The 26,334-nt window shown below is 39.4% G+C and overlaps 1 protein-coding gene across 1 annotated transcript in view; it reads right to left on the bottom strand.

Annotated features, from left to right (window-relative positions):
- Positions 1-965: 965 nt before the first annotated feature.
- Positions 966-26,334, bottom strand: part of LOC122739172 (non-structural maintenance of chromosomes element 3 homolog) — a 101,904-nt gene continuing 76,535 nt past the window's right edge. The window contains 2 exon segments of the mRNA XM_043981011.1: positions 966-1,112; positions 1,114-1,563. Of these exon segments, the coding sequence (XP_043836946.1) occupies positions 966-1,112; positions 1,114-1,563 (597 nt within the window).

Below are 26,334 nucleotides of genomic sequence, written 5' to 3'. Positions count from 1 at the left end.
CTATAATCTAGTCAGAGTCAATACTAGAACTCGGCTCCAATTGCCCTCCAACATTCCCTTTTATTTTTCTCTTTCCATAGAATTATCATTCTATGATAATTTTTGTATTTGTGCATTAGGGGTATTTTAGTCACATGTTTTTCTCAACAGCGGGGCCATGTATGAGAATATTAGATACTGTCAATTGTGAAAGAACAATGCATTCTAGAACATTTGTTATAGCCTCATTTTCCACTTAAATGCACTTATGAGATGGGTAAAAATCATCCTTTGTTCTCTAAAAGTCCAGGTGGCTATTAACAGATATTTATTATCCTAATAAACTTTAAATGCCTTGCTCTAGTAAACTCCCCGACTCTATTGAAGGTAGAAAAGTTATAGGAGGGATTGGAAAATATCTCTATAGAGACATTAGATGCTAGCTGTGCTTTTTCAAGTCTTAATCAAACATCACTAAATATTCTTGAGAACTCACCAATGAATGGCATGTGCTACAAGGGCAGTGATGAGTTAGTGATTGCTTTTCCTTCTTTTCTCTTTCCAATTTCCAAACAACCAGGCATCTTTCACTAGTGTTTCAGGAGAAAGAAAATCGAATTGAGAATTAGAAGTAAATAGTTCTGTCACTTTACTAACTGTGTGATTTCTCTTCTCTGGATCTTACTTTCCCCATCTGTAAAAAGAAGAGGTTGAACTAGGAGTTCCTTGCACAATAATTTTTCTATGATGAAAAAGTAATTACAATAAAAAAAGAAGAGATGGCCACATTGCTCTCTAAAAAAAGAAGCAATAATGGGTAGGGACATGTACTGAGCAGCTTTTCTTTTCCTTTTTTTCACTTTGCAATTTTACTGGGCCTGGACTAGAGAGGGGACGGGTCCTAATTCATAACTACCCTGCACCTAGCTCTTGTGAAATGATGCTTCTTGTGCCACCTCAGTGGGGCACTCAGACTGGGCACTCTCCTACTCCAGGCTGGTCTCTAGGAAAGCTCTGGGTCCCCAGAGGAACTCATATTCCTCAGGGTCAGTGTAGGGAATCCGGTTGTACTCCAAACACCTCTGGCGGACAAATTCACCAGTGACCAGCTTGTTCACATCCCCAAAGTGGACACTTTTTGTCTGAGTGGAGCCACACCTTCCTGAGCATGCCCCAAACCACAGCCTCCTTAGCAGAGTTCCCCTTCGTGAAAATGAGGTTCAGAATCACCATCAGAAGCCCCGTCTTTGCTGTATCATGTTTTGGCCTCATGCAACCATTTTCTAGGGGCTCCAATTTGTTAAGGAGCAAAGAAGCAGGACCCTTGTCATCAGCCTTCTTCAACTCTGTTCCAAACACCTGCTCCAACATCAGCCCAGGTCGGTTGATGATTTCTGTGGTTATTTTCTTGTATTCTTTAGTTATGGTATTCACAATATGAGTTCGTTTGATTGGCACTTTTGTCTGATCCTTCACTAGCAGGAACTGGACCACCTCACAGACCTTCTTTTCAATCCTGGACTGAGTCCTCTGCTGCAGGTTTCCCAAACTTGCCCCAGCAGGCTCCTTCTCTTCCTCCTCTTCCTCCTCAGGGCAGATTGGTTTGCTAGTCTCATCTCTTCATCACTGTTAGACTTTACTTCTAGAGGAACCTGCACTGTCTTGCCTTTCTTCCTGGGTCTCTCTTTCTTGATAATTTTTTTGCTCACTGCTGTATCTTGATCCTGAAAACAACTGACTCCATCCACCCTGAAGTCTGATGTGGAAGGGACCTCATCCAAGCTGCCTGCCACCTGGGCTCCATGAGCTCTGGGGTGCCACCCCGGAGGTGGGGGGTGAGAGATTGGTGGTGGGGAAGGGGCTAGCCCCTGCCTCCTCTGCAGCCTCTCCTCTTTGCATTTTTTTGGGGTGGGACAATGAGGATTAAGTGACTTGCTCAAGGTCACACAGTGAGTAAGTGTCAACTGTCTGAGGCCAGATTTGAACTCAGGTCCTCCTGAATCCAGGGCCGGTGCTTTATCCACTGTGCCACCTAGCTTCCCCTTCTTTGTATTTTCAAACTTGTTTTCTTTCCCATCTTTACTCATACCTCCATAGTATGGGAAAGTTTTATTTAGAAGAGTTCCTTTGCCTATTTAACCTAAACACTAGATTAGAAGTTTTTCTGATTCAGTCACCAATACTGCAAGAAACTTTGGGGGAATCTTTGCCTTTCCCCAGTATTCCAGTATCCTTCCATTACCACCAGGTCAGAGCGGACTGTCCTTTTGGAAGCACCACACCTAGTGTCCTGGGAAAGCAATCACAGGCATCATTAATGACCATGAGCTCTATTTCCTCTGGAAGAGGAGTATGGCACTGCCACTTTGAGGTTAAGCAAATGAAGGAGCTCATTGACTTTGGTAGCATCTTTGGTGCTACCATTCACACGAGACATCATATGGATGTTACCATCCACATAAAGAGACTTTTGTTCTGGTAAGGATATCTCTCCAGCAATAACATCAAAGAGTCATCTATACTGTAATTTACAGTCTTAGAAAGTTGCCTGGTACACTAAGGTTGTTAAGGGTTAAAATTCTAGCTAAATTGTCTAAAATATCTAATGAGTGGTCGCCAATCAATTACAAGCTGTAGCAAGAGTTAGACTTTTAAGCATTTATTAAGGAGAATAAGAATTTGGTAAAGAGAGAGAGAAAGGCCTAGATTCCTATCTATTAAAGGGAGAGCACATTTCTAGCTCCCTTCTCCGCCAGCGTCCTCAGGAAAGAGCCCCAGAGTCAGTGCCAGTCTCTTCCTTCCTCCTCCCACTAGTCCGCGTCACTTCCTCCCGCCAAAGAAAAGACTCCTGGTCTTGCCCTCAAAGACCTTCGCTTCATGGGCAGAACTCTTCTACAGTAAGTATCCAGCAGGTGGCGTCATTCCAATCGTTACAGTCCCCCCCTGTTGTTCCTCAAGAAACAAAATGTTTCCTTGACAGAACAGTAAAAACAATATAATAACTATTGCTAATTAATAATATGTGAACAACAATATAGAAAAGGAAGAGAGGAAAGTTTTGTCCAGAGGGGCGATTTTTTTTTTGTCCTCATGAACCGACGCTTTGACATTAGTCTTGCAAAGGGAGGGCCTCTGCAGAGAATACATGTTACAGATGGTGTATATTATAACAGAAAGAGAAAAAAACCAACAAAAAGAACAAATCAAAACTGTTCATTTAAAGTCTCTGAAAGTCTTTTCTCAGATGTCCTCTAGGTGTAGTCGTGGAATGGAAGTCTTTTCAGGGGTTGATGTGTGGATGCTGGTAATCAGCCAGGAAAATTTCCTACAAAATTGAGCTTAACACAACTTTAAAATAGCTTTGTCAATAATCAAATCAAACAATGAAAGTTCTCAAAAACATGTCTAAGGGAATTCAGAATCTTAGTTGTTACACATGAAACATATAATAAAACAAAAATTGAACCATTCTTTAAAATTATAATATTACTATAGTCCCCTCCCTTATGGAGGGTAATTGAGAAGACAATTGCTGCGATATTAATTATTAAAAATAATTTTTTATCTTTGTTTCATCACTTTTTGCATCATCTGCCTAATTATCCTCATGCCATTATGAGAAATTAAAAAATCTAATATAATTGGTAACAGGTGTCAAGGCCAAATTCAACACTGTATTTATCATGACACCTGAGATAATTATGGGGGTTACCATAAAAGAACAGAGAAATGATGGGATATGAGCATTCCCACACTTGAGCAATATATACTGCCCATGCAGTATGCCAGGTTTAAAATAGGTGGATGGAATATATGTCCATGCCACCGAACATATTGGAGGAAACTGAGTCAGACTTAATCAGATGCATGGGATTGAGATGTCCATGGCATCAGGCATATAGGAGGGAGCATAGAAGCTAGGTGAGTGAGATGGGTGGGATCAATACTTCCAGCCATCTGTACAATATCGTGGGGAAAAATAAAATAAAATATTAAACCAAGAGAATCCAACCTCAACATTTGTCAAAAGCCGTTCCCTCGGCCATACCTTAACTTCGTGCATGTCTCCCCTCATGTAACAGTTCAATTTCTGCTCTTTGCATGTATTCCTCTTGTGATTGGATGGCATCTTGGCCAACTGGCATCTGATAACTCAGAATAAAGGCAATTAATGTCTTAAATGATAAGTTCCCATAATCCAAGTCTCATATGGATTTAAAAATTGAGGATAATAAATGATTGCAAAAAATGTGAATACATCTTGACTCAGAATATAATATGTAATTATGCAACAATTTCAAATAATACCTTTTTTTACTTAGTATTCAATTACTTTTGTGAAAAATCTGAACATATTTAAATACAAGTTAAAGCACAACACAATCCTAAAGAAAACTTTTTTGAAAAAAGAAAACTTTTACAAACATTCCCCTCTTTTTTTTTTTAAATATGCTTATCAAAAATAATACTTCTAGAATCAATTTACACTTGCCATGGCAACCAATTTGCCAAGGAAATGCTTTAAAGAGTTTGATAAAATAATCAGTTGAGAAAAAATAGCAAAAACAAATAACTCAGAATATGGGAGCACAATACTCCTAGAATTAACATTGTATTATGAAATCAAAACCATGTTTCAAAATTAGATAGATGAATGAATAGAAGAAAATACACATGGAATAATAAAAGACAATGAAATTCAAACTAAGGAAATCTAAATGAATATGAACTTAATTAATTAATAAGAGTATTATAAAATATAAACTTGATCACATGACTATAAAAAACTTTTACAAATGTTCTCCTTGTTTTAAAAACTAAGTATAAGACACAATCTCAAAAGCATGAAAATCTCTATGAAAATAAACCCATACCATTAATTTCAAAATGTATATATAATAGCATAGAAATCCTATGTAACCTCTGAACTGATACTATTACTCTGAGTGAATTCAGAACACTTTTGATTCCGATATCTAAAATCCCCAATACTCATATCAATACCTTGTTGCTTACTTCTACATTTCTGTACAATATATACCCTTCCATGGCAAAAGAAGTGGAGTCTTGAACTATGGTGATGATTGTCATTCTTATTCAGATTAAGTTTTTCTTCTTTAACCCCTCTATATTGTCTGTCATTCTTTTCACCATACAAATGCTTTATAAGATTACTAATTAAAGACAAAAGCAGGTTAGCAAAATTATGAACAAAACGAGCATATCTGGAATTTAAAGAGTTTTCTAAGATTGTCTCAAAAGCACAGCCAGGCCGGGGAAGGGCTGAGCCTGAAGCTGCAAATGCAGGTAGAAAAAGTTGAGCATGGGCATCAGATCTCTGGACTTCCCAGGCAGGGGAAGCTATGGGCTTGGCCATAGGAGGAGTAGAGGGTGGGGTCTGGAGAGGAGGGGAGGGACCAGAGCAATTTGAATCAGACTTGATTTTGAACTCAGGCCTGGATTCCTCTTCCCCCACTTTGCCTCCAGGTGCTAGGGGATTAAAAGCTTCTAGAGGGTGGGTCATTGCCTCCAGGCATGCAAAATTAAAGCAACAATTACTGTTAGAACTGGGAAAAGCTGCCAGAATCTCTTCAGGTTTCTCTGAAAAAGCATGGTTGGGAGAGGGAGAGATATTTCCTTGTGTGAGTAAGTTGCTGGCTCTTTTAACAAAAATAAAAAGAAAAATAGAAAATCCACAAAAACAAAGCATTAACATGATCTTATCTCCCATTTGTCTGGTTAAACAGACTAAAATAAAAAATAGGATAATTAGGGAGTTTAAAAGGTCCATTCGAAAAAATTTAAAGGAAAACACAGCCAGTACACCAGTACTTAGCAGTTAAAGGGAGAGGGAGGGGAAATTTCTTACCCAACCAGAAGATCAGAAGAAGACTGAGGTTTAGCTTTCCTCTTCGTGGTCAGCCATCTGTTAAGGGTTAAAATTCTAGCTAAACTGTCTAAAATATCTAATGAGTGGTTGCCAATCAATTACAAGCTTTAGCAAGAGTTAGACTTTTAAGCATTTATTAAGGAGAATAAGGATTTGGTAAAGAGAGAGAGAAAGGTCTAGATTCCTATCTATTAAAGGGAGAGCACATTTCTAGCTCCCTTCTCCGCCAGCGTCCTCAGGAAAGAGCCCCAGAGTCAGTGCCAGTCTCTTCCTTCCTCCTCCCACTAGTCCGCGTCACTTCCTGACTCCTGAAGAAAAGACTCCTGGTCTTGCCCTCAAAGACCTTCGCTTCATGGGCAGAACTCTTCTACAGTAAGTATCCAGCAGGTGGCGTCATTCCAATCGTTACAAGGTGAAGGTTCTTGACCAAGGCAAGCAGGCAGTCTATATCCAAGTCAGGACCCAGGTCTTTCTGCCTTTTTTTTTTTGAGGGAGAATATACAATCTTTAGTCAGATTTACTATGTACAACTGAGATCACTTTGACATATTATCTCTCTAGTCTACATGTGTACATTATTTCCGAATTTAAGACCTACACTCATAAAAACACACCCACATTATTGGAGAACAGTAGTGCATTCATCATACTCCTGAAAAGCCAGCTTTTATTAAAAAAACACTAAAGTTTGGAAGATACCTTCAAATGGAGGGGACCTAAGAGGATGCCATATGGTTCTACAGTTTAAGGCCTTTTGTACAATTTCAATCCTACTGGACTACAATATACATGTTTTAAAAGCAGACACTGGTGAAGGGCAACCCTTGGGGCCCCTCCATGTGGCTAGCCAGCTCGTCTTGCTCTGCCTCCAAGAGAACCTGGACCAGGAGTCTCACCAAGATTGCACTGGACTTCAGAATCAGCGTGCTCCTATTCAAGGGGACCACCCTTTAAAGGCCATCCTACTGCTTCAAACTGGCAAATGATTCTGAAACCACTATGCTTCCCAGCATGTTTTTAAAAAATACATGGAGCTGCATGGGAGGAGAGGTCATGGGGGTTGGTGGGCTCATGTGCCATCCCCAGTGTCCATGAGAGTAATGCTTTTAATCCACTATACTACACTAGAAATAGTGTTCTATGTCTCATGTTCAGGAGAGAGGGACAAGAGAATGTTCCAGAGAGTGGAATTGCTCCTTTTAAAATGTCTGTCTGGCGGGGCAGCTAGGTGGTGCAGTGGATAGAGCACCGGCCCTGGAGTCAGGAGTACCTGAGTTCAAATCTGGCCTCAGACACTTAACACTTACTAGCTGTGTGACCCTGGGCAAGTCATTTAACCCCAATTGCCTCACTAAAAAAAAAAAAAATGTCTGTCTGGCTTTTCCTGGTTCAGTGGCCAGGAGAAGTCAACAAGTGGCATCCAACCAGAAACTCTAGTTGTGCGTATCCTTTTTTAGGGTGCCCACCAGAAAGAGAATGGGTCCATGTATAAATGAAAGGGATGCATGTGGCATTAGAAAAGGCCCAGCTCCATATAGATTCACTGGGGTATACTCTAGCCAGAGTCAATCAGGAAGATGGGTTTTCCTGATTATACTCATAATTCTAAGCTACTTCTTTCTATCTCATTCTGTTTTTGGATTATTCTGTTATCCTTTTTATGTAATCAAGTGATCAGAGTTAAAAAATGAATTTTGTCATAGAATGTATGTATGGTGGTCACTGGTTAGGTGACCAGGAGAATCACAGAAACCACTTAGTGGACACCATGGAGATTAGGAGGGCTACTCTATCATAGGATCATCTGCACAGAGCTGAAAGAGACCTTGAAGGTTGAGTTCAGCTCCCTCATCTGACAAGTGAGGACACTGAGGTTCACAGAGGTCATATATCTTACCCGGTGTCCCATAAGTTAGGGAGTGGTAGATGTGTGATTCAAAATCAGGTTCTCTATTGTGATATTATGACAGAAGGTCAGGAACCTATTTACCCAGAAACTAGGAAAGCTCTCGATGATTGGATAGGAAGAACCAGTGTTATGTTTCAAAGCATAGTATATCAGAAGATAGGAAAATGTCTATATAGTTAATTGAATGTCCAGCATCTGTCCTGTAAGTTGACAAGGGAACAAAGGTTTGTTCAGAAATTGGATAGAGGTCAGAGATTTGTTCCCAGGTGGCTGGGAAGACCATCCCAGAAGGCTTAGCTGGCAATGATTCTATCTCTAGGTAGATGAGAGGCCAGGAATGTTGCCCAAAGGGCCAGAAGTACTGTGTATTCTCAGAAGAAGTTTTAAGGGCAGAGATGTTTCAGTCAAGGAGGAAATGCCAACATCTTTTCGACAATGAAATCCAGAAGCACATAGTAGGTATTTGATTAATTCCTGTTGCTTGTTTGCTTGGTTAGTTTGTTTGGCAGAGAACAGTGTGCTGTCATTGTTCTTTCCTACATTTAAAATTTTTTATTGAAACATTTTGTTTCAACACTACAGACATATTCCAATAAATACCCAAATGTACCTGGCCCCATTTCACAAAATACAACTTCCAAAGCAGTAAAACAAAACCATATACACACCACTTTTACTTTTGAGAAACAGTATATATATGTCCCTTTTCATTTTGTACTTTTCTGTTTAAGAGAAAAAGAATGAACCATCTTTTAATAAAATAATCTTCAATGGTAAAAAAACAAGAGATTTGCTGCTTAATCCTACTTTACATGATGATTAGAAAAAGAAGTTGTTTGGGTTATTCAAAAGTGGTTGGGCAGCTTTGGTAGGTCATGAGTTCTCTCTCACTGTCTCTTCAAACAAAGGCTGAATAATCACTTGTGTAGAACCATTTGGGTAGTAGAGGGGATCATCGCTGTGTTCTGGGTTGGGATAGATGTCCAGAGGTCTCTTTCATATCTGAAATTTGGGGATAGCCTTGAAGACTATTTAAATTACATCCTTGATATTTGGCACAGATTTTAACTAGAATTTGATGAGAAGATTTTTCTAATTCTAAATAACAAAATTACATCTGTTGTCATGGATCAGGCAGCCATTGTACACCAGCATATTAATTGTAATTTGTTTCACTAAGTGAAATTGGATGACACAAACAGGAAAGTGTAGTAAGTTGGAAGAAACACTGGATTCAATATCTGAGGACCCAGCTCTTCCACTTATCTGGGCTACTAGTTTGGGCAAGTCACTCAGCATTTCCAGATCTATTTCCTCATCTGAAAAATGGGTGGAATAATACTATCACAACTTATGTCACAGATTTGTTATGAAGAAAGTACATTATAAATGTTAAGGCACAGAAAAGTGAGCCACTATTATTATAGTCAACTCTTTCTTTAGAAAATCAGTCTTGGGGCAGCAAGGTGGTGCAGTGGGTAAAGTACTGGCCCTGGATTCAGGAAGACCTGAGTTCAAATTTGACCTCAGACACTTGACACTTACTAGCTGTGTGACCCTGGGCAAATCACTTAATCCTCATTGCCCTGTGCCAAAAAAAAAAAAAAAAAAAAAAAGGAAAGAAAAGAAAAGAAAATCGTTCTCCTTCCACAAAGACATTCAATCATTTGAAAAAAAACTGAAGACCTAATACATTAATAGCCATTTATTATGAAAAGTGAAACTATTATTGTATTAGAGGATTGTAGTAGAATAAGCTTTTCTCAAGAGAAACTTTGTGAGATGCAGGGGATAGAACCCTGGATTTGGAGTCAAAGAACCTGGCTTTTTTCCCACTTAGAAAGGTTATTCCAACTTCATAACAAAATTTTATTACAATTTTTAATTTTATTCAATTTTTATCATTTTATTCAATTTTTATCATTTTATTTATTACAAAAATCTTTTGTTTATGGACTTGCATTAGAAATTAGAAAAATGCTTAAACTCATTCACCAGTACTTGTCCATCAGATGCTGCTACTTTTGATGTTTGGAAAGTTGCTTCACCTCTTTTAAGCCTCAGTTTTCTCATCTGTAAAATGAGAAGATTGAAATAAAGGATCTCTATCTAAGTTTCTTTCCAGTTCTATGTGCTCTGGTCCCATAAGAGGTTTTGTGATGCTTTCCACTCAGATTCATACTTTCCCATAGTAGTTTGTCATATTTGGAACCATGAAAGTGTTAGCAGGCATTCTCCCTCCCAACCTAACTACTCTTTTTTTTTTTTTAAGTGAGGCAATTGGGGTTAAGTGACTTGCCCAGGGTCACACAGCTAGTAAGTGTTAAGTGTCTGAGGCCGGATTTGAACTCAGGTACTCCTGACTCCAGGGCCGGTGCTCTATCCACTGCGCCACCTAGCCGCCCCGTAACTACTCTTTTTTTAAAGGGTTAAAATTTTTTAGCATCTGTTGGTTTATTTTGTAGTTCAGGTAACCAGAAAATAGCTCTTAGAACCAGGAAGGACCTGTGAGGTAATCTCATCCAGCTCTCTCATTTTTCATTTGAGGAAACTGAGGCCCAAGGAAGTTTTGACTTGCCCCAGACATATTGATAGCATTAGGGGAAGGATTTGAATGCAGGTACTTGGAATCCTAAGCTACTGTTTTTTCCATTGTGGCACCCTGTATCCTCAATTTATAGTAACACAGTGAATTTTTGTTGCTTAGTTATTTCAGTTGTGTCTGACTCTTTGTGACCCCATTTGGGGTTTTCTTGGCCCAGCACACCATATACTGGACCACCTAGCTGCCCTTAATGCAGTGAACAGATGGGAAATTTGGGAATTTATCCCCAAGCAAACAAGAAGGCAAGTAGGGTCCAGGGATTCCATGGGGAAGATCTCTCATTTTTCAATTTACAGTCTGTCTTCCAAATCTATATTGAAACTGTTTTTTCAAAGGTTTACAGCATTTCTTAACTGTCCAATCCAATGTTCTTGTTTTAGTCTTCAGGATCCTTGATCTTTCTTTAGTTTTCAATACCAATGAACACTCACTCCTTATCATAGGTATTTTCTCATCCTTTGGTGTCTGTGCTCTTTCCTATTTCTCCTCCTATCTGACTGACCATTTCTTCTAGGTTTCCTTTGCTGGATCATCTTTGATTTCCTGTCCACTGAACATAGTTATATTACAAGGCTCTTTCCTGATTCCTCTTCTTTTTTTCTTTTTCTCTTTTCTTGGTGATCTTACCACCCCATGGATTAAATTATTATTGCTGTATGGTTGATTTCCATATATAAGTATTCCTATGCATATATATACACACACACATATATCCAACTCCACCCTCAAATATATCTATATCGGCTTAGATGATACAGGTTATGCATCTAAATAGAAAAAAATATGCTTAGAAGATTATAAATATTTTTTAAAATTTATATATTATATATGCAATAAAAATATGGGACTAAAGATCAGAGGATCAGGATGGGAATATCTATTATATGTATGTATATACATATATATATGTATATATATATTTCCACCAGGTCAGGGACAACTGTCTTTTGGATGCAACATACCTAGTGACCTGTCACAGGCATTGATAATGACTATGAGCTCTATTTCTTCTTATTTATTTATTTATTTTTTAGGTGAGGCAATTGGGGTTAAGTGACTTGCCCAGGGTCACACAGCTAGTAACTGTTAAGTGTCTGAGGCCGGATTTGAACTCAGGCACTCCTGACTCCAGGGCCGGTGCTCTATCCACTGCGCCATCTAGCTGCCCCTCTATTTCTTCTTGAAGAGGAGTATGGCATTGCCAAATTGACATTAAATAAATCAAGATGCTCATTGACTAGTCATCATTCACAGAGACATCATGGAGGTGTTGCCATATATATAATTTATAATTATACATTACATATAATTATACATGTGTGTATTTATATCCCACCCCATCCTGATTATTTAAGCCCCAGTCTCATATTTTCTACTGCATATTGGATATCTCCATATGTCCCTCAAACTGTCAAACTCAACATTGAGGAATATGAAATTCATCTTCTTTCCCTTCTAAAATTCCCTTCCCTATGTCTTTATTTCTCTCAGTCACCTAGGCTCAAAATCTTGGAATCCTCTTTGATTTTTCCTTCTCCCTCAGCCCCCACATCCAATCAGTTGCCAAATTTTGTTGATTCTACCTCCACAATAGCTCCTGTGTTTATACCCTGTTTGCTCTTCATTCATGTGATTACCACTCCCCCTTCCACAACCCCCTCAGGACCTTCCCACTTTCAGGCCATCGATCACTTCTCACCTATGCTATTTAGTGTAATTGTAATAGATTCCTATTTTCTTTATCATATTCTACAGTGAAGCAGATTGCCTTGCTAGTTGTCCCTCATATTTGATGTGACATCTCCTTCCATTATGCATTCATAAAAGTTGTTTCCCATTCCGGAGATGTACTGCTTCTTTATCTCTGAATTTCAGAGGTTCTTCACTCTCCTTCAGAACTCTCCTCAGGTACCACCTTCTCTGTGAAGTTTCCCTCTTCCCAACCCACCCCTGGTACAAAGTATCACTCCCTCATCAAATTAACACTTTAGTAGAGATGACTTAAAAAATTCAAACTTGAAGAAATATTCATTAAAGTCCTATTGTGCATAAAGACATTATGATAGGTGCTGGGAATTAGATAAAAATACCACAGAATCTACCCTAGTAGAGAGGCAGCTTGTGTGAATGAAGGTAGGAGATGACACATCAAATTTGAGGGACAGCTAGTAGGTCAGCCTGTTGGAAGGCAGAGTGATTAAAAGGTAGCTTTTCACTTCAGAGAAAATTTGAACTTAGTTTTTCCTGTCTCAAAGCCCAGCACTCTATCCGCTGCATCACCTAGCTGTTTCAGGGATCTTAAATGACCATAAAAGTTATCTAGTAAAACTTCTTCATTTTAAAGGGGGTGGGAAACTGAGGCCCAAAGAGGTCAAGTGACTTGCCTAAAGTGACACAAATGACTTTGAGGTCGGATTTGAAGTCAGATCCTCTGACTTCAAATCCAGCACTAATTTTACAATGCCACATGAGCTCCCATTAATTATGCTATCACTTTAAGGGTCACAAAGCACCTTCCTTACAACCGCTCTTTGAAGTAAGGAGTACAAGTATTATTCCCATTTTACAGAGAACGCAAGTGGTTCTCAGAAGAGTTATTTGTCGAAGGTCTTCTTGGCATATACAGCTCTAATTTCTCCCCTGAACTCCGGTTCCACATCTGGACATCTCTGCCTAGATTCCTAGAAGCATCCCAGACTTAATAATCTAACACTGAATGAATTAATCATTTACCTCGCAAACCTGACCCTCTTTCAGAATTTCTCATTTCCCACTTTTATTGAGAGTACCAGTCATTCAAGCTTAGGATCTTAAGTCACCTTTCACTCAGTCAAGACTCCTCATTTTTCCTTACCTTCCATATCCAGTCAGTTGAAAAGTTTTGTCAATTCTACCTCCATAGCATCTTTTTTTTTTTTTTTTTTGCAGGGCAATGGGGGTTAAGTGACTTGCCCAGGGTCACACAGCTAGTAAGTGTCAAGTGTCTGAGGCTGGATTTGAACTCAGGTACTCCTGAATCCAGGGCCAGTGCTTTATCTACTGCACCACTTAGCCGCCCCCCCCCTTTTTTTTTAGTGAGGCAATTGGGGTTAAGTGACTTGCCTAGGGTCACACAGCTAGTAAGTGTTAAGTGTCTGAGGCCGGATTTGAACTCAGGTACTCCTGACTCCAGGGCCGGTGTTCTATCCACTGTGCCACCTAGCTACCCCCATAGCATCTTTTGCAGCTATCCTCTCCTCTACATTCATACAACTACTCTCATCACTTCTCACCTGGAGCACCTCAAGAGCCTCCTGATTCACTCCCTTCCTTTCATTCTCTCCTCATTTGAAATCCATCCTCCACACAGTTGCCAAAATGAGCTTCTTGAGGCATAGATATGATTAGGTTTCTCTCTTTCTGACTCTGTCTCTGTCTCGCTTCCTCCTTCTCAAAAATCTTCAATGGCTCCCCTCCATAGTTTGGCACCTACTTACCTTTCCAACCTGATGTTCCAGAAGTCTACATTCCACTGAAACTACTAAACCTACTAACTAGTTATTCCTGAATTCAACATTCCTATTCCACATTGTCATAGACTATCCTCCATGACTAGAGTATACTCCTTCCTCACTCATATTTCTCAAAATCCCTGTCTTCCTTTAGGAATCAGCTCAGATCCTACATCCTCTGTGAAGCCTCCCTGATATTTCATTTTTGTTAATGGTTTCTCCATCTTCAATTTACCTTCTATTATGCTTATCTGTCTATACTTGTCAACTCTTCAAGAGAAGGAACTTTTAGCTTTTGTCTGCCTCCCTGATGCCCAACACAGGGTCTGGAACTTAGTAATCACTTTGAAAGTGTTTGCTGAATTGAATAGAAAAGTTAATTGAAATGCCACTTCCTCCATGAAGCCCTCCCAGATTTCTCTATTAGTAATAATCTTCTCCTCTTGGTTCTCGCATAGTACTCCATTTTGTACCTTTCTAGGGCTTTGTTCTGTACCCTCAAGAGATCATCTTCTAGGGGGCAGCTAGGTGGCTCAGTGGATAAAGCACTGGCCCTGGATTCGGGAGGACCTGAATTCAAATCCAGACTCAGACACTTGACACTTACTAGCTGTGTGACCCTAGGAAAGTCACTTAACCCCCATTGCCCCCCCCCCACAAAAAAAGAGACCATCTTCTGGTCATCAAGGTTCACAACCTGGATACTCTTTTTTACTTCTCACTTTCCCTAGGTATCTAAGACAATAAGTTGATTTTTCAACATGTTGAGTTTAAAATGTCTACAGAACATCCAGCTCAAGATGCCCAATAGGCAATTTGAGATGTGAGACTGGAAGTCAGCAGAGGCTTGGGCTGAATAAACAGGTTTGAGAATCATCAACATAGAGATAATAATAGAATCCATGGGAGCTGATAAGATCACCAAGTAAAATTGTACAGAGGAAGAAGAGTCCCAGGACAGAAATCTGAGGGATACCTACAGTTAGAGGGCATGATTTGGATAAGAAACCAGCAAAAGAGACTGAGAAGGAGTGGTCAGATAGCTAGTAGTACAACCAAGAGAGAGTAGTGTCATAAAAACCTAGAGAAAAGAGAGTATTGAGGAAAGCAGTGTTAAAATCTGCAGAGAAGTTAAGAAGGAGGAAGAGTGAGAAAAGGTCACTAGATTTGGTAATTAAGAAATCATTGGTAACTTTGGAGGAATCAGTCTCAATTGAATGATGAGATCAGAACCAGCTTATAGAGAGATAAGAAGAGGGTGAGAGGAATAGAAGTGGAAACACCAATCTTCATTGGGAGAGACAGATTTTCTACCCAGGAGTTCCTCAATCCAATTGTGAGAAAATAGTGATTAAAAATGGATTTCTAGGAGAAGCCTAGATATTATTTATAGCTGTTCTTTTCCTCTCACCCCAGAAACCTTCCTGGGATGAGTTCACCTGATCAAAAGGAATGCAGAGCAATCCTTTTCTTTAGCTAGGGGAAGAAGCACCTAGACTCAGGAACTTACCCTAAGACCACCCCCCAATTCATGTCAATCAATGGAGCTAAATGATGCTATAACCAATTAGCTTAGATCAATGTATGGTGATCTGCTTCTATCTAAGGGGGATAAAACCCCCAGACACACTAGGGTCAGCCTCTTGTTTCCCTCCACTCACCCTCTTCTCTCTCTCTCTCTCTCTCTCTCTCTCTCTCTCTCTCTCTCTCTCTCTCTCTCTTCCTCCCTTCCTCCCTCCCTCCCTCCCTCCCTCATGCTGCTCACCCTCTTGGCTCAGAAGATTGTTCTTAGGGGTCTGTAATTGTTAGGCCTTCAAGCCTGTGGCTATTGAGGAAGCCAGGGAGACATGTGGTCAATACTTCCATAATATGTAATATTAATTAATAATAAATGCTTAATGCCAAAACTAGTGCAATAGCCATTAATTTATAAGTAGTGTGACATTTAAAATCTAATGTGTGGTTGCCTTATTCCTGTCCCAAGTGTAGGGAAAACTAGCTAGGGTTTGCTTATAAATTAGAAGCTTCAGCACCAGTTTTGGGCATTAAAGCATTTATTAGTGAAAAAGAGAAGACCTGAATCAGAAAGCCAAGAAAAAACCTATCTAACCTAGTGTCCTCAAATCTTCCACCACCAGCCTGTTTGAGCAATGAACTGCCCCAGGATCCTTCTTCCGTGTCCTGAGGAGAGGTGGTCTTTCCACCCTGCTTCAAGTTAATTGGCTAGCATTACCCAAATTCATTGGTTCTCTGGACTTGAGGGTGGTCTTGAGGGCTGTGTAAGGTCACCAACCTCACTCTCTCCTCCAGAGCTATCTATCATCACCACCACCACCACCACCATCATCATCATCATCATCTCTCTCTCACATCTATATCAGTGCCACTGGATATGACCCTGGATATTTTAGGCAATTGAGGTTAAGTGACTTGCCCAGGGTCAAACAGCTAGTAAGTGTCTGAAGGAAGATTTGAACTTAGGTCCTCTTGACTCTAGGGTCAGTGCTCTGTCCACTGTGCCACCTTTAGTACCATCCACCTCACTATCATAGGGCCATAGATGCATAGATTTAGAGCAGGAACGAACTTCAAAATCCATCTAGTCCACTTCCTTTATTTTACAGATGAGAAAACTGAGACCAATTTGAGACGTTAAGTAATTTGCCCAAGGTCACAGATAAAAAGTATCAGGTCCTCCGACTCTGAAATGAGCTTTTTCTCCACTGTACTAATCTGTCTGCCATGAATATATGACGGTCTTCAAGAACAAAGTACAAAATGACAGCAATAGCTCTAAGATGAATACAAATGCCTAAGCTTGACATTTAAATTCCTTTCCTTCTCATCCTGTGACTCTTTTGTCCTTTGGTAAATCTTTCATAGGAGGTTCATCCAATGCATTGGGGGGGGGAGCATGCTTTAAATCTCTTAATATTGTATGGATACCTGTAGAGCATGAGTAGTTTCTATAGAGTATTCCTTGCTCTTACTACATGACAGGCTCATAGATCTCTTTGATGACATACTTTACACTATTTCTTCTGTGCATGTCTTTAATGGTTATATGTTTTTTTAAAGCCCTATATTACCTTTTAAAAATGACTCTCATTTAAAAAAGGAAATTGAGGCTGTGGGAAGCTAAATGACTTGCCTATGGTTACACAGCAATCAAGTGCAGGATTTAGAATTCAAATCCAGATCTTTTCTAACTGCAATCCAATATTCTTTCTCCTATGCCATACTACCTAAAGTAGGTCATTGGAACCCTTGCCCTGTTGGGTCCTCAAAATCACAACTTTAGGTAAAATAACTTTATTAATATCAGTTCCATAAGAGCAATGTAATAAATAGGAAATAATGGGCACCATAGATTCAGAACTTGAAGAGACCTGAGAGTCTAGCCCCATTGTTTAACAGATCAGGAAACTATGGTTCAGAGAGATTATGACTTACTCAAGGCCACACAGCCAGTAAATGCCTGAGGCAAGATTCAAATTCTGGTCTTCCTCCAAGCCCAGCTATTGTACTAAATGATAGATAGGGATGCCACAAGCATTCTTGGCTTCATTCTTAGCAATATCATAGCTATCAATTGGTAGTTTCTACCTATTGAACAGGGACAGGAAATACTGCTCCCCCATCCAGCTCTTGTGGCACAGGAAAGATATCCAAGGGCCCTATAGAGAGTTGGCAATTTTCTGTTAGGATTAATATGGATCCCTTCTGTTTGGACATATGATCTGTAATGAATTGTGTAGATGGATGGAGGGAGACAGTTTGTTCATCCATCCAATCATCCATTCATCCATCCATTTATTTATGTGGGCTAGTTTGTCCTGAAGTAATAGGTAGGGTTATAGTAAATGCCACTGGAGCATTTTCTTTTGGCCTTTTTGCCTTTTGGCAGCCATAAAGCAGCTGCAGTCTATTTGGGATCTCTATCCTGGGTTCCTCCTCTGCCAAAGGATAAAGAAGCAGGGAAAATTGTAAATCTTCTCAACTTCTCTATGGCCAAGAGTAGATAGAAAGCTATTCTACTGATGAGCAGGGACATGAACAGAAATTTGTTTCTTTCCATCCTTTCACCCCTTTCTTTTCTAGGAGTTGGAAAAGGCCAGGTGCCTTTATATCCAGGCAAATTACATTAGACTTAGGATAGAAAATGAATAAGTACGTATTAAAGATTGAAGATTATTGTTATGGTTTCTATTTTCATTATGTAGGAATCATTTTTGTAGAATTATATGTTTATCACAGATTTAATAATTTCTTCTAACAGTCTATTATGATCATATCAGACTTGTATTTCTAGTACTGATTTGAAAATTCCACCATAGTCTCTGGGCTGATAATTCCCATTAAATTTTGTTTTCTGGGGGTAAACTTTTCAGATTCTCTATATCTGGTGTCTGGTGGTCCCAGGAGTACTGACTTCCCAATAGATTACAAAGATAAGAAAAGAATGGAGAAGGAATGATTTTGCTTCCCTTATGGGAAGTAACTACATTGATGAAATCATGGCTCTTTTGAAATATTCAAGTCTAAAGAAAGGGATTAATTACACTATACCACGTAAGTTGTTGCAATATGTCCTTAGTTGGGGCAAATTTTGTAGTCAGTCATCAGTCAACTAGCATTTATTAAGCACTTGTTCTGAGCTAGGCACTGAGCTAAACACTGGAAAGATTGTTGTTCTCAAAGAGCACCAGGACAACGGGATGATGCCATGACTTGCAGTGAATTGGATTTAAGTATGGGAAAGCTATCAAAGTCACCAACCTCACTCTCTCCTCCAGAGCCATCTGGGTCCTGTGGCAAGATATATATGAGGATGACTGGAGATGGCTCCAGATGTTTGAGGCAATTGGGGTTAAGTGACTTGCCCAGAGTCCCATAGCTAGTGTCTGAGGTGAGATTTGAACTCAGGTCCTCCAGACTCCAGGACCAGTGCTTTATTCACTGTACCACTTAGCTAACCCACTGGAAAGGCAAAGAAAGACAAAACAATTCCTGCCTGCAAAGAATTTATGATCTAATGAGGGAAACAACATGCAAATAACTATATACAAACAAGATACCACAGAATAATTTGGAGGAGTATGCCTGTTTCATATGTGGAAAATGATATGATAGAGGAAAATATGCAAATTAGTTTTTTTCATGATTTCCCATGTATGATGGTTTATCATATTGCTTTCCTTCTCAATGTATTGGGGCAAGGCTGGAGGGAGAGAATTTAGAACTCAAAAATCTAAAAAAGAGAATGTTAAAAATAAAAATCTTTAAAAAGTTGTATGATAAAAAGAGGACTAGACTAGGAGTCAGGAGAGACTTCAGTTTGAGCCTAGGCTTCATTGTAAATTCACTGTATGTGAACCTGGGCAGGTCATTTGGCTTTCTTGAGCCTCAGCTACTTTCTCTCCAAAATGGAAATTAATCCCTCCAGTATCTATCTCCTTCTGGGATTATCGTGATTATTCAATCATCTTTAAGGGATATAAAGTGTGTTGTAACCATAAAGTCTTACATAAATGTGAGCTACTGTTAACAGCAATAACAAAAAGCTTTGTGGAACCTCACTAAAAGGTAGTCTGAAGGAACACATTCAAACTCCTGCCAGAATGTAGGGGTAGACACCATGGGAACTCAGTCTTGAAATGAAATGCTTTCAATATGAGAGGCAATCAGGTTAATGCAGCCTGTAGAATGGGTTGTGTTGGCACTGCTATCATTTTCTATAAATTATATGTTAAAGCATCTATGACTTCAATAGTACATTTAATTAAAAAATACTTGGCTTTTGTTATTGCCCATGAATAAAAATGCCTATTACACTAACCAGATACCTAGAAGAAAAAAAAATTAAGACTTTAAAAACCACTGAAACATCTTCAGGTATGTAATTATGCTTGCTGCCTACAATCTTTGTGTTTAAAAAATAATCACAGGGGCAGCTAGGTGGTGCAGTGGATAGAGCACCGGCCCTGGAGTCAGGAGTACCTGAGTTCAAATCCAACCTCAGACACTTAACACTTACTAGCTGTATGACCCTCGGCAAGTCACTTAACCCCAATTGCCTCACTTAAAAAAAATCACCAAAAACTGGCATAATTAAGCTGGTATTATTACTCTACTATTAAATATCGATTGTGTTTGAGCCCAATGATTAACATATTTAACTCCTGATGGAACTTTACATCAAAATTCCTCTGAGATGGGGGGTAGTTCTTAGAAAAGCACAAAATGAAAGTGATGATTTTCATTAAGCAAATCAAAAAATGGATGATATGCAAATTTAGCCATTGACTCTGGTGAAATTGTAACATGCATGACCAGGATAATTTACATAATAAAAGGATCAGTACATTTTGATACAATGTATTTGATTGCTTTGCTTCTGAGGGAAAATGTTTCCAACCTCTTGAATTGCCAAGGTGTTTAGACTCAGAAGGGGTATGGATATTGGGGAAGTCATCTCACCCTATTTCAGAATGCTTCCATGTGTGAAGACAGTCTTAGAGTTTTGACCACCATCCTGGAATTCTCTATTGCCAAGAACAGATAAGTCATATAGTTAGCTCCTGGTACTCAGCTCCCAGTCTTTTGCCTGAAGCAAGGCCACATCAGAAGTAGTATGCTCAGGTCTTTTTCAAGGATATTAAAAGATTGGAGAACACATAGAGTTAGGCAACCAGAATGATTAGGGCTTTATGATTATGCCCTTAGTTGAAGGAATTGTGGATGTTTAGCCTGAAAAAGAGAAGACATGGTCAAACCTGATGATTTTCTTCAAGTAGTTGAAGATCAGCCTTGTAGGAAACAGGGATCGTTCTTCTTGGCCAGCATCTGGCACAAAATTAGCACCTAATAATTGCTTATTTAATTGAATTATTCCCTGAGGGCAGAATTAGGAATAATGAGTCAAAATTGCAGAGATGGACATTTAGACTTTTTATACGGGAAAATTCCCTAACAATTAGAAATATAGGAAAATGCACCTGGCTGCCTTAGGAGACAATGGTTCTCCTCATTGGAGATCTTTAAACAAATCTGGAGCACTGCTTGTCATGTTGTTTGTCCTTAATTCTTGAAGAAGATCATGCCTTCAGGGTGATATCTTGACTTGAACTGAATTGGATTTAAGTAAGGGAGGGCTGTGCAAGGTTACCAACCTCACTCTCTCTTCCAGAGTTATCTGGGTCCAGTAGGTTTCCGCCAGTCACTGACGACCATGGATCAGCTCCTTGAAGAGCCATAGGCCACAGTGTGGCTGTACAGTCTGATACGGGAGCCGCAGCTCCTGCCACAACAAGGACATTGGAAAACTGCACTCTCTGTTGCCCATTGGTTCCTGCGTCTCATTCGTTTTTCTTCCTCCAGAACTTGGAGGCCCATCTCAGCTGCGTGCAAGCTGCTCCTGAGTACTGAACTCCCTCGGGCGCGGTCCTTGGCCATCTCCTCTCAGTTGCCGGTGTCTATTCCCAGAGCCCTCCAGTCTCACTTGCATACATCTCTGCAGCGAAGCTGGGGGCATCCAGCAGGTCTTTGGCCTGAGGCTAATTCGCCATAGAGTAGGTCTTTAGGAATGCGCCCATCTTGCATGCGGTACACATGACCGAGTCAGCGCAGCCGTCTTTGTTTCAGTAGCGTGTAGATGCTCAGAAGTTGCGCACGTTGGAGCACTTCTGTGTTGGTGATCCTATCTGACCAAGATATGCCAAGGATGTGCCGAAGGCAGTGCATGTGGAAGCTGTTAAGCTTCTTCTCTTGCCTAGTGTATGTAGTCCATGTTTCGCTGCCATACAGTAAGGTACTCAGGACACATGCTCTATAGATGGCAAATTTGGTTCATCTTGTCAGTTTATTGTTTGCCCAGACACGCTTGGCAAACTTAGACATGTTTGAAGTAGCTTTCCCAATCCTCTGATTGATCTCAGAATCAAGTGACAAATTGTCACTGACAATAGAGCCAAGATGTGAGAATTGGCTTATGACATCCAACTGGTAGCTACTGATGTGTATCAATGGAGGCGACATAGCACTCTGACACATGACTTTCGTCTTTTTAAGACAAAAGCGACCTAGCTTTTCCTGCTTGTCATGTATATTAATTAGATAGGGAATTCTTGTTCAGGTACAAGTTAGACTTCATGGTCTCTGAATTTTCCTTCCAACTTTTCTGTTATTTTGTGAAATATAGGCACATTTCAACTTGCAAAAATTTCATGCATATAAACATCTGGCCCACAGTATGGTATTATTCACTAACATTATATCATGTTCATAGCATAAAAAGTACATAAACATCTTGATTTACTTAAAGAGTTCATTGGAAACATTTTATGGGAATATAATCTTTTATTGTTGTTCAGCCATTTCAGTTGTGTTTGACTCTTTATAACCCCATTTGAAGTTTTCTAGTTCAAATTCAGTCTGACACTTAATTACCATGTGACCCTGGGCAAGTCACTTAATCTTTGCTTTAGTTTCCTTGACTATAAAATGGTGATAAAACAGTACCTACCTCCAAGGTTGTGAGGATCAAAAGAATATATTTGTAAAGTGCTTAGCACAGAGTCTGACACATTTGTGGTTCATTAGTTTTTTTAGTCATATCCAATGGCTCTCTGTGATCCCATATGGGGTTTTCTTGAGAAAGATACTGGAGTGATTTGCCATTTCCTTCTCCATCTCATTTTGCAGATGAGGAAACTAAGGCAAACAGGGTTAAGTGACTTGCCTAGGATCACACAGCTAGTAAGTATCTAAAGCTCAATCTAAACTCAGGCAAATGTCTTCCTGATTCTGTTAATGATTCTATTATTATCACCCTTCAGGTTGGTGTGCCTGACTTTCTAAATCCACATATAGGGTTTTTTTTTTTGTTTGTTTTTTTAGTGAGGCAATTGGGGTTAAGTGACTTGCCCAGGGTCACACAGCTAGTAAGTGTTAAGTGTCTGAGGTCAGATTTGAACTCAGGTCCTCCTGACTCCAGGGCCAGTGCTCTATCCACTGCACCACCTAGCTGCCCCAATCCACATATAATTTTGGTCCTTTTAATTGCCACTTTTAAGCTTTGTTAATTTGAGAGGCAGTGTTGTGCATTGAAGAGAGCCCTCTACTTGGTGGAGGAAAGAATTGGATTAGAATATGGGTCCACTACTTACTAACTGTGTGAATGTGGACAAGTTTTCCTTCCCCTCTCTGATTCTCTGTTTTCTCTTATAAAAGAGGGCTTCCTCTTTCTTGGGGATATTATGAGGCTCCCAAATGGAAACAGGTGAAAGAGAGTTACCCTTATTACTTGGCTGAGGGTGTAGAAAATGAAGGGGCTCCCAGTAATGAGAGTTCTCAGTAGAACTTAGGCGTCCATACAGAACTCCTCACTGTTTTCCTCTTGGAACTAGAGAACCATATTTATAATGTATGAGCATCAGAGAGGAAGAACTACTTAAGAAATTCCAGGATCAGCCAAGGGAGCACTCAGCCTCACTTCTCTTTGCTTTCCTATATTCTTTATGAAGAAAATGGAACAACTTATTCCCTGAACCTGTAGCAAATCCCAGTCCTTCCATAAATTCTGTGCTTGGGTGGATAGATATTAAAACTATTTTTTTAAAAGAAGTCTGAGCGAAGCAGCATATAGTGGGGAAAAGTAAAATGGACTAAGTGATAGGAAGGGATGTTCCCACTGACTTAATGTATATTCCTGGGTTATTGACTCCCCCTCTATGGCTCTAGTTTCCCCTTCTATAAATTGAAGTGGTTGAACTTGTTGTTCAGTTGTTTTTCAGTAGTGTCTGACTCTTTGTGTTCCCATTTGGGGTTTTCTTGGCAAAGATACTGGAGTGGTTTGCCATTTCCTTCTCCAGATCATTTTATGGATGAGGAAACTGTGGCAAACAGGGCTAAGTGATTTGCCATGGGTCACATAGTAAGTATCTGAGGCTAGATTTGAACTCAGGTCTTCCTGACTCCAGGCCTGGTGCTCTATCCACTGTGTAACCTAGATGCCTGATACACTTTCTTTCTTTCTTTCTTTCTTTCTTTCTTTCTTTCTTGGTGAGGCAGTTGGGGTTAAGTGACTTGCCCAAGGTCACACAGCTAGTAAGTGTCAAGTGTCTGAGGTCACATTTGAACTCAGGTCCTCCTGAATCCAAGGCCAGTGCTTTATCCACTGTGCCACCTAGCTGCCCCCGATACACTTTCAAGTCCTTTGTAGCTTTGACATTCTGTGACTAGAGAATATCAACGGTCCCTTCCAGCTCTAATAGGTTAGAATTTTAAGCATTCATTCATTCATTCATTCATTTATTCTTTATCCATATATTATTCAGTAAACATTTACTGAACACTCACTATGAAGAGGATATCATGCTAGGCCTTGAGGTAAGTGGTGGCTGGGCAGGATTAATAGATGAATGAGACACATTATTGACTTTATGAAGTTTATAGTTTTAATATTTTTTGGGTAACTGAATTAATGTTCATAATAATAATGATCAATTAATTAATTAATTAATGATTAATAAATAATTAAGTTAATATTACTAGCTGTGAAACCCTGAGCAAGCCACTTAACTTTTAAAAGTCTTCTTATTTATCCATTTATTTATTTATTTTGGTGAGGAAATTGGGGTTAAGTGACTTGCCAAGGGTCACACAGCTAGTAAGTGTCAAGCGTATGAGGCCGGATTTGAACTTAGGTACTCCTGATTCCAGGGCCGGTGCTCTATCCACTGTGACACCTAACTGCCCCAAAAGTCTTCTTTTTTAAAAACAAAATTTATTTCTGCCTTTTAATTAAGGGGTTGGAGAAGGCTGCCTGTAGAAGGTGGGCTTTTAATAAGATACACATAATTTTATTTGTGGATATCAACAGGCCTCATACAACTAGAGATTCTTAAATTTCATACAGTACTTTTTCTTTTCAAGCTTTATGCTATTATGAATTCCCAGGAAAAATGTTTTTTCAAAGGAACCTTTTGATGAAACATTATATAATATAAAAAGTAAAATTCAGGTGATAATGTCTTAATTCATAGTTTTGGTTTATATTCATTAAACTCAAAATTTTCAAAATATTAGACTACAATGACCCATCTTATTAATGAATTTACTTCACAGAATCCTTGATGAGTAGATATAATAATCACTGATATCTATGTAGTGCTTTGAGGGGAAGCTAGTTGGCACATACTATAGAGTGTTGGGTATAGAATTAGGAAGACTCATTTTCATGAGTTCAAATTCAGTATAAGATTCTTACTAGCTGTGTGATCCTAGGCAAGTCACTTAACCTTGTTTACTTCATTTCCTCGTCTGTAAAAGGAGCTGGAGAAGGAATTGGCAAACCACTCCAATATCTTTTGCCAAGAAAACCCCAAATGGGGTCAGGAGGAGTTGAACATGACTAAAAAGAATGAAAAACAACACAGTGCTTCAAGTTCTGCAAAGCAGTCCCCCCCATCTATCTATATATAATCTCATTTAATCCAATTGTAAGATGATACTTCAGGTATTATTAATATCATTTTACAGTGCAGGAAACTGAGGTTTAAAGAGGTGGGCAGCTAGATGGAACAGTGGATAGAACACTGGGCCTGCAGTTAGGAAAGCCTGACTTCAAATCTGGATTCAGACACTTATACCAATGTGATCCTGGTCAAGTTACATAACCTAGGTCTTCCTTAGTTTTCTCAACACTAAAATGAACTCAAGTAAAAAGTGCTACTGCCAAAGTGGATCTGAGATCTGACAAGGAATGCAGGTTGACCACTTAACCCATGTTACTAGGGATTCCTGAATATTTTGTTCTTTTACTGTATTGAGACTGATTATTTTTTTTTCTATGATGATTTTAATGTTTTTATCTGGAAAGGGCCTGAAAGATCAGCTAGTTGAACTGCTTCATTCTGCAGATGAGAAAGCATCGAGATGGAGCTGGACTAGTCAATATTGCACCATCTTCATTCCTCTCTATTGGTGGTATCATTAGATTTAAATATGGTCTTGAATTGTGGGTTGGGTTTTAAATTTTAATGAACATAAATCAATTAATTTCTTGTGGGGAGGAAAGAGGCCTTCTTTTGTTTTGTCTTTTAGCTTTTAGAAAGGGATATTTACTTTAAAGTTATAGTAAGAACAAATGGAACACAATCCCCCTCCCCAACTCCTAGAGACATACTTTTTGCTATATCATCTTGTTTTTGGGCACAGTAGGCTCCCTCTTAGCAGAGGTTCCTACATAATCTCGGCCCCATTAATCTTACATTCTGATGAGGCCTGACTGATATCAATGGCCTGAGTCCAACAAGTCACTCTTGAAGGTTATTTCTTGCTTATTGCATTGATGCTGGTACTGGCCTGGATTCTGATCCCCTTACTCTTGAGGCACCTGTGTCTCACTCTCTTGACTGTTAGATTACTCTTTTTATCTAAAGGGAAAAAGAAAAAACAG

This window comes from Dromiciops gliroides, chromosome 2 (assembly GCF_019393635.1).
Source record: "Dromiciops gliroides isolate mDroGli1 chromosome 2, mDroGli1.pri, whole genome shotgun sequence".
In the NCBI taxonomy this organism is placed as follows: domain Eukaryota; kingdom Metazoa; phylum Chordata; class Mammalia; order Microbiotheria; family Microbiotheriidae; genus Dromiciops; species Dromiciops gliroides.
The sequence above is the reverse complement of the archived record's forward strand: the minus strand, read 5'-3'. Positions and strand labels throughout refer to the sequence as shown.